The sequence below is a fragment of the Caretta caretta genome, chromosome 23 (genome assembly GCF_965140235.1).
Source record: "Caretta caretta isolate rCarCar2 chromosome 23, rCarCar1.hap1, whole genome shotgun sequence".
In the NCBI taxonomy this organism is placed as follows: Eukaryota; Metazoa; Chordata; order Testudines; family Cheloniidae; genus Caretta; species Caretta caretta.
Window position 1 is genome coordinate 8,406,670 of NC_134228.1, and position 13,606 is coordinate 8,420,275.

Sequence of the window (13,606 nt, forward strand, 5' to 3'; positions counted from 1 at the left end):
CTGGGGTCTGCACGGCCTCCCCTGACCCACTCCCCGTTGCTCTGGCTCATTTGGCCCCTCCCATCCCTTTCACTGTGTCCCCTCCCACCTCCCTCCTTCTCTTCTGCTGCCCCAGCCTCTGGGGCCATATCATCCAAGCGCCCCGCTTCAGCTGCCGGAGGGGAGGCCCTGCCACAGGGGGGATGGAGCAGCTGGAGCAGCTCAATGGCCCTGAGCACCCAGAGCAGGGGGTCTTCATCTGGCAGCCTGGCAGGAGCTGATGCCAAAGCATCCCGGGGGCAACTGACAAAGGGGGTGAAGAGACACCTGGGTTCAGACGGTGCTCTCAGGGCGATCCTGTGTAAATCCGCTGACCCTGCGGAGCAGACTTTGTTCCTAGGGGAACAGCGGGGAGAGTCCTTGGAGATAGAATTACGGGGCTCCACCCAAGGCCCACTGGAGTCAGAGGACAGACCTGTCCACATCAGGGCTCATTAGGTTGGACTCCGACCGAGGATCTTGCTGAGTCACTATTCCAGGCCTGGGTTTTCCCTGCCAGGGAGCGCTGCACCGCAAGCCTGCTCAGTGCAGTTAGGAGACGGCCAGAGTCACAGGCTACTCACCTTGAATTTGTGTTGACCGGAGATGAATTTGGTCAGCCAGGTGATTCTTCCCACTGCCCTCAGCCGCACATGCACCTCCTTGGATGCGGTCCAGGGGAGCAGGACCTGAGAGAAACAGATTGGGACAAATTGCGAAGGAGAAGGACCAAAAAATAGCACAAGCACATAGAGTGAAAATCAGAAAGGCTAAGGCAAAAATGAGTTCTAACTGGCAAGGGACATAAAAGGCAATCAGAAGCAGCTCTGTAAATGCATTAGGAGAAAGACAAAGGAAAGTGTGGGGCCACTACTCAGCAGGGAAGCAGAGCAAATAATGGATGATACAGACAAAGCCAAGGTGTTTAATGCCTTTTTTGCTTCAGTTTTCACTAAAAAGGTTCATGGCGACTAGATGATGACCACAATATTAACAACAGGGGGGAAGGAATACAGGCCAGAGTAGGGAGAGAACAGATAAAAGACAATTTAGGTCAGTTAGATGTATTCAGGTTGGCACAGCCTCATGATATTCACACGAGTGTGGAGCTAGACAAAGCAATCTCTGAACCTTTAGGAGGGCTGAAGGTCCCAGAGGACTGGAGAAGGGCAGCCACAGAGCCTATGTTCAGAAAGGGGAACAAGGAAGCCCCAAGGAATTATCCACCTGTCAGCCTATCTTTGGTACCCAGAAAGATTATTGAACAAATTATTAAAGAGTTTGTAAGAACCTAGAGGAGATAATAGGGTGATAAGGAATAGCACCATGGATTTGTCCACAACAAACCATGCCAAACAAATCTAACTTCCTTCTTTGACCGGGTTACTTGCCTAGTGGATGGATGGAGGCCGTATGTGATGATGTATATCAAGTTTCATAAGGCTTTTGACACAGTTCCACAAGACATTCTGATAAGCAAACTAAGCCAATATGATCCAGATGAGACTGCTTGAAAGTGGGCGCACAACTGATGTAAAAGCAATCCTCAAAGAGGAGTTATCACTAACTCGCTGGCAAACTGGGAGGGTGTCTGAAGTGGGGTCCCCCAGGGGTGTGCCTGGGTCCAGTACTGCTCAATATTTTCATGAAGAACTTGGTTAACAGAGAGGAGAGTATGCTTGTCAAGTTGGCGGATGACACCAAGCTGGGGAGAATTACAAGCACTTTGGAGGACAGATTAGAATTCAGAATGAGCTTGCCAAATTGGAGAGTTGGTCTGAAGTCAACAAGATGAAATTCAGTCAAAACCAATGTGACGTAACGCACTTAGGAAGGAAAAATCAAATGCATAAAAAGAAAGTGGGGGATGACCGGCTAGGTGGCAGGACTGCAGAAAAGGATCTGGGGGTTATCGTGAATCTCACACTGAATAGGAATCAAGAGTGTGATGCTGTTATGAAAGAGGGAAATGTCATTCTGAGGTGTATTAGCTTGGAGCACTGTGTCCAGTTCTTGGCACCCCGCTTTAAGAAAGATGTGAACAAACTGGGGCCCGTCCAGAGGACAGCAACAAAAATGATCAGCGGTTTAGAAAACCTGACCTATGAAGAAAGGGTGAACGACTTGGGCATGTTTCGTCTTGAGAAGACGGAGGGGGCACCTCCTAACACTCTTCAAATATGTTAAGGGCTGTTTTACAGAGTGTGACGAAGTGGGCCTGTTCTTGATGTTTCCTCCGAGTATTGTGGGGGTGCCTCCGTTTCCCCTATGCAGTTCTTGAGTATCTAGGTGATGGGGTAAGGGTGTATGATCATTGCAGAGCCCTAGAGGGCAGGTGTGTGCAGGGGTCTGGACACAGAGAATGGCCGACACCCTGTTTCCTGGCAACTGATGGCCTGGGCCCTTCCCCCCTGCAAGGTGAGAGCTGAAGGGTTGGAGAACAAAGGAATCAGGTGACCTCCTGGACTGGGAAAGGAACAAAGCCCAGAGGAGAAGGGGCTGGAGGGAGTTTCAGTTTGGGGCTGGCTGGGACATGGAGTGAAGTGCAGACGTGGTTGTCTGGCTCACTGCCCCCCAAAATGGACCCAGCTGAGGGGTCCCGTTCTCTGCACCTGCAAGCTCTGTTTTAGACCATGTTCCTGTCGTCTAATAAACCTTCTGTTTTACTGGCCGGCTGAGAGTCACGTCTGACTGCGAAGTTGGGGTGCAGGACCCTCTGGCTTCCCCAGGAGCCCCGCCTGAGCGGACTCGCTGGGGGAAAGCGCACGGAGGGGCAGAGGATGCTGAATGCTCTGAGGTCAGACCCAGGAAGGTGGAAGCTGTGTGAGCTGTGTGTCCTGAAGACAGGCTGCTCACAGAAAGGCGACTACCCCAGAGTCCTGACTGACTTCATGGGGAGCAGTTCCAGAGCATCGCCCAGGGACTCCGTGACAACTGGTGGCAGCGGTGGGATGTACTGCACCCCGTGGACGGCGCTTCCTGCAGTAAGTGACTGGGGAGCAGTAACACGAAGGGGGATTGCCGAGGACCAGGCCTGCTGAAGGCTCAGAGAGGAGCGGTTTCGGGGGGCGGTTAACCCCTGGGAGTGTGTGACCAGCGAGAAGGACTGTGCAGTAACAGGGTTCCCCTGGGGATTGCAGCAAGCAGTCCAAGGGGCGGAGGAGTCTGCAGCGACCCTGGCAAAGAGGTGGTGACCTCGAGAAGGGCTGGCACACTAGGGGTTCTCCCTGGAAACCGTGGGGAGCTGAGAACACACGGGCCTGTGAGTCCACAACAACTTGGGAGGAGTGGAGTGATGGCCTGTCACCGTCTCCTTAAGAAGGACATTGTAACCCTGTGCAAAAAGAGAGGGTTGAGCGTTGGAAAGTTCACCAAAGCAGAGTTAATCGTGCAGCTGGAGGAGGATGACTGCTCTAAGGAACAGATTCCTGACCCCAAATGGGGCTATAGCAGGATCTGGGAGCAGCTGGAGTGGGAGCCAGGCATCCCCAAGACTCCTGTCCCCGACCAGACGAGGGTCTTCACGATCGGGTTCCCCATCGGGGGATCGAGACGGACGGGATTGGAGCTGAGTCCGAGAGAGCAAGAGGACCGTTGGACCGTGGGAGACAGCGAGAGCCCGAGAAAGAGCTGCAGAAGCAGCAGCAGCATGAACTGGCGGTGGGGGAGCGGAGAGGCCTAGGGGACCTCCCCGGGGTGAGTGGGGATAGATCCCGGGGGGCCAGTTCCGCAGGGAACCTCGAGACTAAATTGCTGCCCCTAGTTAAGGAGGGGGGGGGGTGTGTGGATGCCCACCTCACTGCCTTTGAGCAGGCTGGCGATTTGAACCAGGGGAACCCTGCGGAAAAGCCCCGGTGTCTAGCTCCCTTGCTGGGTCCCAAGGCCACAGACTCCATCAGCCAGATGGGTGGGGAGGTGGACACGCTCCCACTCCTGACCTATATGTCTGTGTGGAGTTTCCTGGGGCCAGGCCCCTCGGACCCCCAGTGGGAGCGGAAGGTGATGGTCAATGGGGAGACATTCCTGGGGTGGCGAGATCCTGGGACAGAGAGAACTGGTGTCAGGCCCCGGGTGGTGCAGCCTCAGAGGCTGAGGGGCTGTGTGAGCTGGGTGAGGGTCCCAGGGACGAAGCCCCTCGCCCTGCCTATGGCCCAGATCCCCGTGCAGACCCAGGAGGGGTGGGGCTGGCTGGTCGTTGGGGTGCTCCAGGACACCAGCTGCGAGACCCTGTTGTGGGGTGACTGTGTCTCTTTGGGACAGGATCCAGGCCCTGCTCCTGTAACTGCCAAGGGTTTGAATTTGAATCCAGGGAACCAATCGGTGGAGAGGGAAATGGTCAGTGAAAATGCAGATGACCTGGCTGGCAGCAGGGAGGAGCCGCTAGGCTCAGGCTACCTGCCTGCCTGTAACCAGACCCCTGGGGCTGGGTGGGACAGAGAGATGCTCCCTGCCCCCTTGCACACAAGAGTGGGGACTCTCGCTGGCTCTGATGCATTGAGGAAAGCAGTGGCCTGCCCCCACTGGGACAGCAAGGGCAGCGCTGAGCACAGTGGGAGCTGAGACCCCAGCTGAGTGGGGGGAGACACAGGCAGGGCAGGGGATCTGTGGGGAGTGGCAAGGTGCTTGGTAAGGAAAGTTTGGATGAGCCTAGGCAGCCTTGTGAGCTGATGGCTGTGTCCAGTCAGCAGGGTGGGAAGGCGAGGAGAGTGGAAGATGAGTGTCCCTGGACCTTACCTGTTAGCTGGGTGGAGAATTGGGACAGTGAAGGAAATGGGTCTCTGTCTGTCAGGGGTATTGACTTGCCTATGGAGGGAGCTACCCTGATCTCCAAGCAGTTGTCTGTGACCAGCCTTGTGTGCTGGGACAAGGGGAATGAGATCCCAAGCTGTGTGTCTGGGAAAGGAGAAAGTGTGTCCGGCTCTTCTTGGTCTGTGGAGCAGACAGAAGGGGCCTTTCAGCCTGTGATGATTGAGGGTCGTGCAGTTGTCTCAGAGCTGGTTCTGGATTCAGCTAAAGCCCAGGAAGGGAAGGGTCCTAAGTTTCTGTCTGCTCGGGAGAATGGCCCTGTAACTAGGCGCATCCAGTTAGGGTCTATGTAAAATCCCAGAGACCAGACAATTCTGGTGCTTGTATTTTGCCTGTTGCTAGTGTGTGGCTGGGAAAGGGTGTAGCAACTCTGTCTAATCAGGGTGAGATCCTAGCCAGGGCACAAGGAGAGCATGAAGGTGTGTGATTGTGTTACCTACTGAGGGTGTGGAAACCTGTAGCAAGGAGGAAAAGATTCCTGAACTTGTGTGTGGCAAAGGGAAGGAGAATGCTTCTAACCTTTTATCTAGGAAGTCTGTAAGTTTGCCTGAAAGGGGATTGTGTAGGAATCCGCCTGATGGGCCAGAGGTGATTCTGGATGTAAGGGAGATCCAGAAAGAGTCTGTTGTTGCTCAGGAAAGTGTTTCCCTAGAGCAAGCCCTAGGTAAAGAGGGTAAGAGCAGAATTTCTGGGAGGGGTGAATTGTTGCATAGAAAAGCCCTTGGGAAAGGAATCCTCATGGAGTCTTTGCAAGCAGTTTACTGCAACTGAAGGGTGTGAAAGTGATTTAATCAAGAAAGTTTCAGTTCCTAACAGCAGAAATTTTCTGTTGTGAATGGATCCACTGACTTTGCTGTTGAAAGATCCAGTGTGGAGAGCTTTGAGAAGGTCTCAGATGGAGTGAAAGCTATTAAGAAAGGTATACCGTCCTATAACCAAGTGGCTGTGTTTGGCCAGCTTGTTGGGGAGACAAGGTTGTTGGGAAAGGGATGTCTCCATGCTAGTTCTGTAAGTGAACAGTATGTGGCCCAGGTCAAGATGGGGGCCCTTAACCAAGAGAGCCCGAATTGCAGCCCTCCAGACTGGAGCTCTGGGAGAAAACCCAATCCCAGTTTGACCCCCTGGGTTTTTGGGGTGGCCAAAGGGCATGGGCTGCAGAAACCTTCCCACATGCAGCCTGCTAGTGCTATCGACCACCCCCGACCTAAGGGAGGGCGTGAAACTGGAAGGGCCTGGTGTAACTCCTACCAAGGAATGGGAGAGATGCTGGGGCATCCATGGGAACATTGGTGGCTTCGAACTTCCCCAGGTCACCGGGTAAAGTGACCCCGCTCAGTTCAATCTCGAAGGGGGGAGAGATGTGACGAAGTGGGCCTGTTCTTGATGTTTCCTCCGAGTATTGTGGGGGTGCCTCCGTTTCCCCTATGCAGTTCTTGAGTATCTAGGTGATGGGGTAAGGGTGTATGATCATTGCAGAGCCCTAGAGGGCAGGTGTGTGCAGGGGTCTGGACACAGAGAATGGCCGACACCCTGTTTCCTGGCAACTGATGGCCTGGGCCCTTCCCCCCTGCAAGGTGAGAGCTGAAGGGTTGGAGAACAAAGGAATCAGGTGACCTCCTGGACTGGGAAAGGAACAAAGCCCAGAGGAGAAGGGGCTGGAGGGAGTTTCAGTTTGGGGCTGGCTGGGACATGGAGTGAAGTGCAGACGTGGTGGTCTGGCTCACTGCCCCCCAAAATGGACCCAGCTGAGGGGTCCCGTTCTCTGCACCTGCAAGCTCTGTTTTAGACCATGTTCCTGTCGTCTAATAAACCTTCTGTTTTACTGGCCGGCTGAGAGTCACGTCTGACTGCGAAGTTGGGGTGCAGGACCCTCTGGCTTCCCCAGGAGCCCCGCCTGAGCGGACTCGCTGGGGGAAAGCGCACGGAGGGGCAGAGGATGCTGAATGCTCTGAGGTCAGACCCAGGAAGGTGGAAGCTGTGTGAGCTGTGTGTCCTGAAGACAGGCTGCTCACAGAAAGGCGACTACCCCAGAGTCCTGACTGACTTCATTGGGAGCAGTTCCAGAGCATCGCCCAGGGACTCCGTGACACAGAGGATGGTGACTAATTGTTCTCCACGTCCCCTGAAGGTAGGACAAGAAGTAATGGGCTTAATCTGCAGCAAGGGAGATTGAGGTTAAATATTCAGAAAAAGTCTGAGGGTGGCTAAGCACTGGAACAGGTGACCTAGGGCAGTGGTGGACTCCCCATCATGGACGTTTTAAAAAAAACAGGCTGAACAAACACTCCTCAGGGACGGTCGAGGAATGTTTGGCCCTGCCTCAGTGCAGAGGGTGGAGTAGATGACCTCTTGAAATCCCTTCCAGCCCTGCACTTCTGTGATTCCCTCTTCCCAAGCTCTGGGATCGAGAAGACCGAATATCTGCCGAGGACATTTCCCTCTTTTTGGAGCACAAACCACCCACAGAATCGACTTCCTGTGGCCCCAGAACTAGAACGTTGGGGGAATCTAGCTCTGGGCTCTGGCCAGTATGGTGAACACAGATGAATCCCGGGCTCAGATGGGGCTCAGTGGAGAACACGGCAGATCCCACACTCCTCCACCCCCACCCAATGCAGAGGTTTTTCATGTATAGCGGGGGCACTTGGTCCTCCAGCCCAAGAACCTTTGTCTAGAAAGTACTCTGAGGAGCAGAAGGCACAGGGGTGTCCCATGCTTGGGATTAAATGAAGCCTTGGTCCCAGAGCCCCACCCCCGCTACAGGACTCATCCCCTTCCTGCCCCCATGCCTCCACACCTCCACGATGTTTTGCAGCACCCCAAGGTTGGGCTTCTCATCCTCGCACACCAAGGCCTTCAGCAGCTCATCCATGGTGTTCAGAGTCTGCGTGCAGAGCAGAGGAGAAACCACAGCAAGTGGCATTATCCAGCCAGGCGACGAACCAATGCCCTGGCGTGCGACACGCCCCAGGCCATGGCAGCCCCTGCTATTCCAGCTCACCCACTCACTTGTACCCGCAGGGGACCTACTGCAAACTCCTCCTGGCAACAGGAGCCCACCCGCTTTTGTTGTCCCCAGGGAGGCCACTGCACACAGTCGAACGCATGAGAAGAGTCAGGAAGGACTCCGCATTTGAGGGGGAGGGGAGATTTCCAGCCAAGCTTCACTTTTCCTGGCTTGTGTGCATCTCAAGCAGCTGATCTCAGGCCTGTGCCCCCAGCCATGCATTGGGGATGAATGTGCTTGTGAAGGGAGTGTCTGTTCCCCACTAATTGCCAGTGCCTGTGAAGGATAAATGCCTACTACTGCTACCCTATGAGGGAGTTACTCCTTTATCTGTGGCGGTGGGCCTTGTGCTTTGGTACTGCAGGTCCTGAGCTGAAGCGCTGCCAAGGAGCTGTGATCATTACACTCTTATGCCAGCGCCAGGTAACCCAGGGGGCAGGGACACAAGGGACTTGCAGGATTCCCCCTCGGTTTGGGGCGGCTCCTCATGGCTAGTTTGGGGCTTACGTTGTTGTAAAGAGCAGCCTCCACGCCCTGGTTGGTCTCTGCTGGAGGCAGGGAGAAGACGCTGGAGAAGCAGACGGTGAGCAGGCTGGATAGCTCCGTTCCCCTCAGCAGTGGCTTCACTTTGCTAAGAGAAGAGACACGCGCGGATTGGAGGGCTGAGGCGAGACTGATGCACTGATGTTGGCCTCAGGCTCCCAGGACATGATGGGCAGGCTTCTGGGAAGCTGAGAGCAGGGCGCCAGCGGCACTGAGAGAGAGCCCTCCCTGGCGCAGGCTGTGCCACGTGCCAGGGCTCAGCCTGCCCAGCCTCTGAGCCACAGGGAGTCGCTGAGCTGCCGGTGGGATGCAGCTGGCACAGCTGGCGGCGACTCTGGTGGCTCCGCTCTGGCAGTGCCCAACTGCCCCTCTCCCCCCGGAGCCATTGCCTGCGGGTCCCAGAGGGGACCGGTCCAACCCCCTCGCTCCCTCCCCCACATCTTCACACGGCCACTTGGAGAGGTCGCCAGGCACCGAAGGATCCTCCACCACCAACCCACGGGTGCCACGTGCCCGGGGGAATCGGAAGACGGGGGAGGAGCAGAGGGGGCAATGCCCTGGAGAACTGGCCATGCCAAGAGGCTGGCGTGTCTGGCTGCACACAGCACTAGCTGGGGCTGCGCGGGCAGGCTGGGTACCTCAGCTCCATGATGGCGAGCATTGCTTGCTGACGCACCCCGCTGGTCAGGGAGTCGACGGACTCAAGATCAATCAGCTCCTGGGGAGACAATGTGGGGAAGTGCCAGCCGGGCTCCGAGCTCCCATAAGGCTCCGACTGGGGAGCAAAGCGCAGGGCCTGCAACACGTGGCCTCGGCAGACAGGTCGTCCTGCTGTGGGCTTGACGGTGTGCAGGGCTCCAGCTGGGGAGCGCAGTGCAGGGCCTGTGATCAGTGCCCGAGCATCACGCACCAGTGCACTGCAAAGGCTCCATCAGCATTAGCACCCAGGGACTCCACCTGAGATCAGGCTCCTTGTGCCAGGTGCTGCACACACACGGTGAGAGCCAGTCCCTGCCCCAGAGAACTCACGAGCTAACTGGACGAGACAAGGCATGGGAGGGAAACTGAGGCACAGAGGGGGAAGTGCTTTGCCCAAAGGTCTCACTGAGGAACTGAGCCCCAGCCCACTGGACCACCCACCAGCACACTCTGTCCCACATTCAGGGAAGGGAGGTAAGCTCCGGAAAGCTTTCTGCAGCGCCGCAGAGCAAAGACTTTCCAAATCTACGGAGCAGATTTGTTGCTAGTTCCCTAGTGGGCACTGACTGTGGAGTGTTGGGGCTCTGTGCAGGGAGACTGGTGTATACAGAGCGACCTGGTGACTTGGGAAGCTGGGTGCAAGGGAAATACCTATGTTTCAATACAGTGACATGTTCAGGAACAAAGAACGCAGGCCACACTCACAGCATGGGGTCTCTAACCTGGGAAGCGGTGACTCTGGAAAAGACTTGGCAGTCATGGTAATCAGCTGCACAGGAGCGCCCAGTGCGAGGCTGGGGCCAAAAGGGCTTATGCCATCCTGGACTGTGCAAACAGGGCAATCTCCAGTTGTTAGAGCGGTTATTTTCCCTCGGTATTTGGCAGTGGTGCGACCTCTGCTGGGATCCTCTGTCCAGGTCTGGTGCCCACAATTCAAGGAGAATGTTGATAAATTGGAGAGGGGTCAGAGAAGAGCCACAAGAGTGACTGAAGGACTGGGAAACATGCCTTATAGTGAGAGACTCCAGAAATCAATCAGTTCAGCTTCACAAAGAGAAGGTTACAGGGTGCCTTGATGATAGTCTGTAAGTACCTACACAGGGAGCAAATGCTTGATAATGGGCTCTTCAGTCTAACAGACAAACGTCCAACACGATCCAGCGATTGGCAGTTGAAGGTAGACAAATCTGCAGAGCTCTCCAGGCCAATCACTAAACCCGCCAAGTAACATAGCCCGAGTGTGTGTTTTACTCACCTTTATCTTCTCCACAAGGAGGGCTTTGCAGAGAAAAGCTGCCAGGTTTTGTTCTGGGTGCCTCGTGAGGGCGGCCCTGCTGATGGTGATGACACGATCCAAGAATTCAAGTTTCTTGGCCTCCTCCTATGCCCCGCAGAGATTAGACAAAAACAGGAAGGTTAGCGTGGAAAGGAGCTGCCAGTGGGAGAGATGTCAGAAAGCTTCCCCCCAGCGCTGCTCAGGCTTTGATATGCTGAAGGCCAGAAGGCCATTCATCTCCGAACAGGAGTGACTATGTGGGGAGGGCAGGGCAGCTCTGTGTGAAACCAGAGCAGAGAGGGAGCAGATCTCACGGGGTAGGTGTCCAAAGAGGAACTGCAACATGGGGGCTAAGCATCCAGACAGTCTTACTGGGGGGCTTGCTAGAGTGGGAGGAACATCTGGGTGTGACACCCTGATACCCCAATATTCGCCACGGTCATATAATTAGGATATGTTTGGTACCAAGTATGTCTTGTAAGGTATCAGTCTAAAAGTCTTTATCTGCTAGACATTAATGTCTCATTGGATTGCATGTGCTATCGTTGTATGTGACGTTCTGAAGTTGAGCTGTGTATGTGTTCCTGAAAAACACTGTGAGGTTCAAAACAGCCTTTCAGGTAGAATAGCAAAAAAGCCAAACACTGGCTCCTGGAGGAAATGCACAAACATTAGGGCTACCCCAGGAACTGTGTGCAACAGAAACCTCCCCGAGATAACGTGACAGAACGGGACCTGTTGGATCCAGGTCACAGCAAAAGAGTTATCCAGCAGGTGGGAAGAGAAGATAAAAGAGGAACAATAAAATCGCAGGGGGGACGGGACGGGACCTCAGACTCCCTGCAATAAGATACCTGGAAACACCTGAGAGACAAAGATTGAACAATGAGAAGTGATGGTCCTAGGCTAGAGAGAGAGATTCCTAGCCTGTGCAAGAAAACCTGGGAAATCCAAGCTGCAAAACCAAGGCAGCTTCTGCCTTAAGAATCTGCCAACCTGTTTGTCACTCGGGGAGAATTTGCTAATGGATATCCTATCTATCTGGTGTATAAAGCTTCGTTTGTGTGTTTTCTTTATTTACTAGGGTAATCTGCTTTGTTCTGTTTGCTATCTCTTCTAACCGCTTAAAATCTACCTCTTGTAGTTAATCATCTTGTTTCTTGTTTATACCACAACCCAGTTTGTAGTATAAATTAGTAACTGGGAGGAGGGGCAAAGAGTTGTTCATACCTCTCTCGACATCGAGGGAGGGGGCGAATGTCATAAAACCTTTGGGTCCGTACTCCAAAGGAGGTGGGCACCAGAGAACTGGGACAAGGCCCTTCAACTGAGTCTTCCCAGAGCTGATCTCAGTGTCTGTGTCTTTCTGCAGCTGGGTGTGGCCCTGCCTGTGTGTATGGCTGGAAGAGGCTTGTGAGCCGAACCCAACAAGACAAGGTAACGGGGGCCCAGGCTGGCAGAACAGGCGGGCTCAGTGATAAGCCAGTACATCAGGTGGCACCTCAAAGGGGGGCAACCCATCACACTGGAGACTGGCCAAATCCAGTGGGCAAGGGGCATGGTGGGTGCCTTTTGTAACTCAAGAGAGGATGTTTTTAAGATGCTCTAGTTTAAACAGGAATTATTTGGGGGCAGGTCTCTGGCCTGTGTTATACAGGAGGTCACAGTGGTCCCGCCTGGCCTTAGAATCCATGCCTCATCCGGAGAAGGACGGATACTGCATGTGGACAGGGCAGTAGCTGAGAGATCAGAGGAGGGCTCTTGGTACCTGTTCATTGCCCTTGAGAAAGGTGTTGATGTAGTCTAGGGTCTCTTTCTCCTGCGAGTCTGGCCCCATAAAACAGGAGGCATTCCCAGGTGATGGTGAATCTGATCAAAGACAGAGCAGTGGTAATACCTGGGGCTGCCAAGCTGCAGGCTGGGTGACAGAGATCTTAGCAGAAACCCTTGCCCCCCGCTCCCACCCCAGCTGGGTAGCAGCCCCGATGCACAACAGGGTCTGGCACAGCCATCCTTGGTTTCCCCAACTCTTTGCTTCTTAGCCCAGCAAAGATCCAGTCAGAGCCCTGGTTCCCAGCGGCCACCCCACTTCCCTGCCCGCACCCAGCATGCAGGTTGAGCCTGGGGATTTGGGGAGCGCCACACCTGGAAGGAGGCATGATGTCAGGCTCTGAGTGGTGTCCCCGCTCTCCGGGCCATTGCTGGAGGGGGCAGAGGGACTGGCAGTGAATCGCTCTGCTCCCCGCTGCGGGAGAGGGAGGAGCTACCCAGTCTGCGCGGGATACGGGGACCCAGGGCCTGCCCGTTCTGCTTCCTCTGACTGCCTCTCCTGCCATCGACAGTCACGGGGTGTAACCTGGGCAAGCCCTGGGCTCCCATCATCAACCCCCACACCCAAATGCCCTGTGCTGTGCCATGCGTCACCCCCCTGCAAAGGAGCCAGCAGATGGGGCTGCAACATCAGGGGGCATCTCATGCTTTGGCCGGCGCCCTGCAATCCTAGGCTTAGAATCATAGAATATCAGGGTTGGAAGAGACCCCTGAAGGTCATCTAGTCCAACCCCCTGCTCGAAGAAGGACCAATTCCCAGTTAAATCATCCCAGGCAGGGCTTTGTCAAGCCTGACCTTAAAAACCTCTAAGGAAGGAGATTCTACCACCTCCCTAGGTAATGCATTCCAGTGTTTCACCACCCTCTTAGTGAAAAAGTTTTTCCTAATATCCAATCTAAACCTCCCCCACTGCAACTTGAAAACCCACCGTGCACAGAGCATCCCCTTCGACTGGTGGAAAACATCTTCCGACCCTGTGTGTGACGGATCGGGGTGGGCAATTCAGTCAGTCTCCACCTGATGCTTCTGCTGCCGCCCCTAATGCCCCGATCAGATGTAGGGGCTGCAGCTGCTGCCAGCAGGAAGGGCCATTCCCCCCTGCCTGGGTTTTCCTGTCTCTCCATCTCATGGCAGCCCAGAGTTGTACAAAGGTGATAGAGTCTTCTCCTGCCACTGACACCCTGGTCTTGCAACTCCAACCCCCAGAGGGGCCAAGCCCCACCGCAATGCAGGGCCATGGCCCCTGCCATTTTTGCAGCCCCTCCGCCCACCCAGGAGGCACCCACTCACCAGCATGGAAGGGCTGAGGCACACACAGCTCCTGCTGCTGCTGTGGGCTCTTCTGCGGACTCTTCCTTCGAGGAGGTCTCGTCTCCTCCCAGGCAAGGATGGGCTTCAAGGGGACCTTGCGGACTTCCTCAGCCAT

The 13,606-nt window shown here is 54.9% G+C and overlaps 1 protein-coding gene across 1 annotated transcript in view; it reads right to left on the reverse strand.

Annotated features, from left to right (window-relative positions):
* LOC142069915 (maestro heat-like repeat-containing protein family member 2A) overlaps positions 1 to 13,606 on the reverse strand; it is a 31,858-nt gene extending 18,252 nt beyond the window's left edge. Inside the window, exons 1-7 of the mRNA XM_075122676.1 lie at positions 13,471 to 13,606; positions 12,118 to 12,218; positions 10,329 to 10,454; positions 9,013 to 9,092; positions 8,339 to 8,462; positions 7,586 to 7,708; positions 603 to 707 (exon numbers count right to left, since the gene is read on the reverse strand). Coding sequence (XP_074978777.1) covers positions 603 to 707; positions 7,586 to 7,708; positions 8,339 to 8,462; positions 9,013 to 9,092; positions 10,329 to 10,454; positions 12,118 to 12,218; positions 13,471 to 13,606 — 795 coding nt within the window. The remainder of the gene's footprint in view (positions 1 to 602; positions 708 to 7,585; positions 7,709 to 8,338; positions 8,463 to 9,012; positions 9,093 to 10,328; positions 10,455 to 12,117; positions 12,219 to 13,470) is intronic.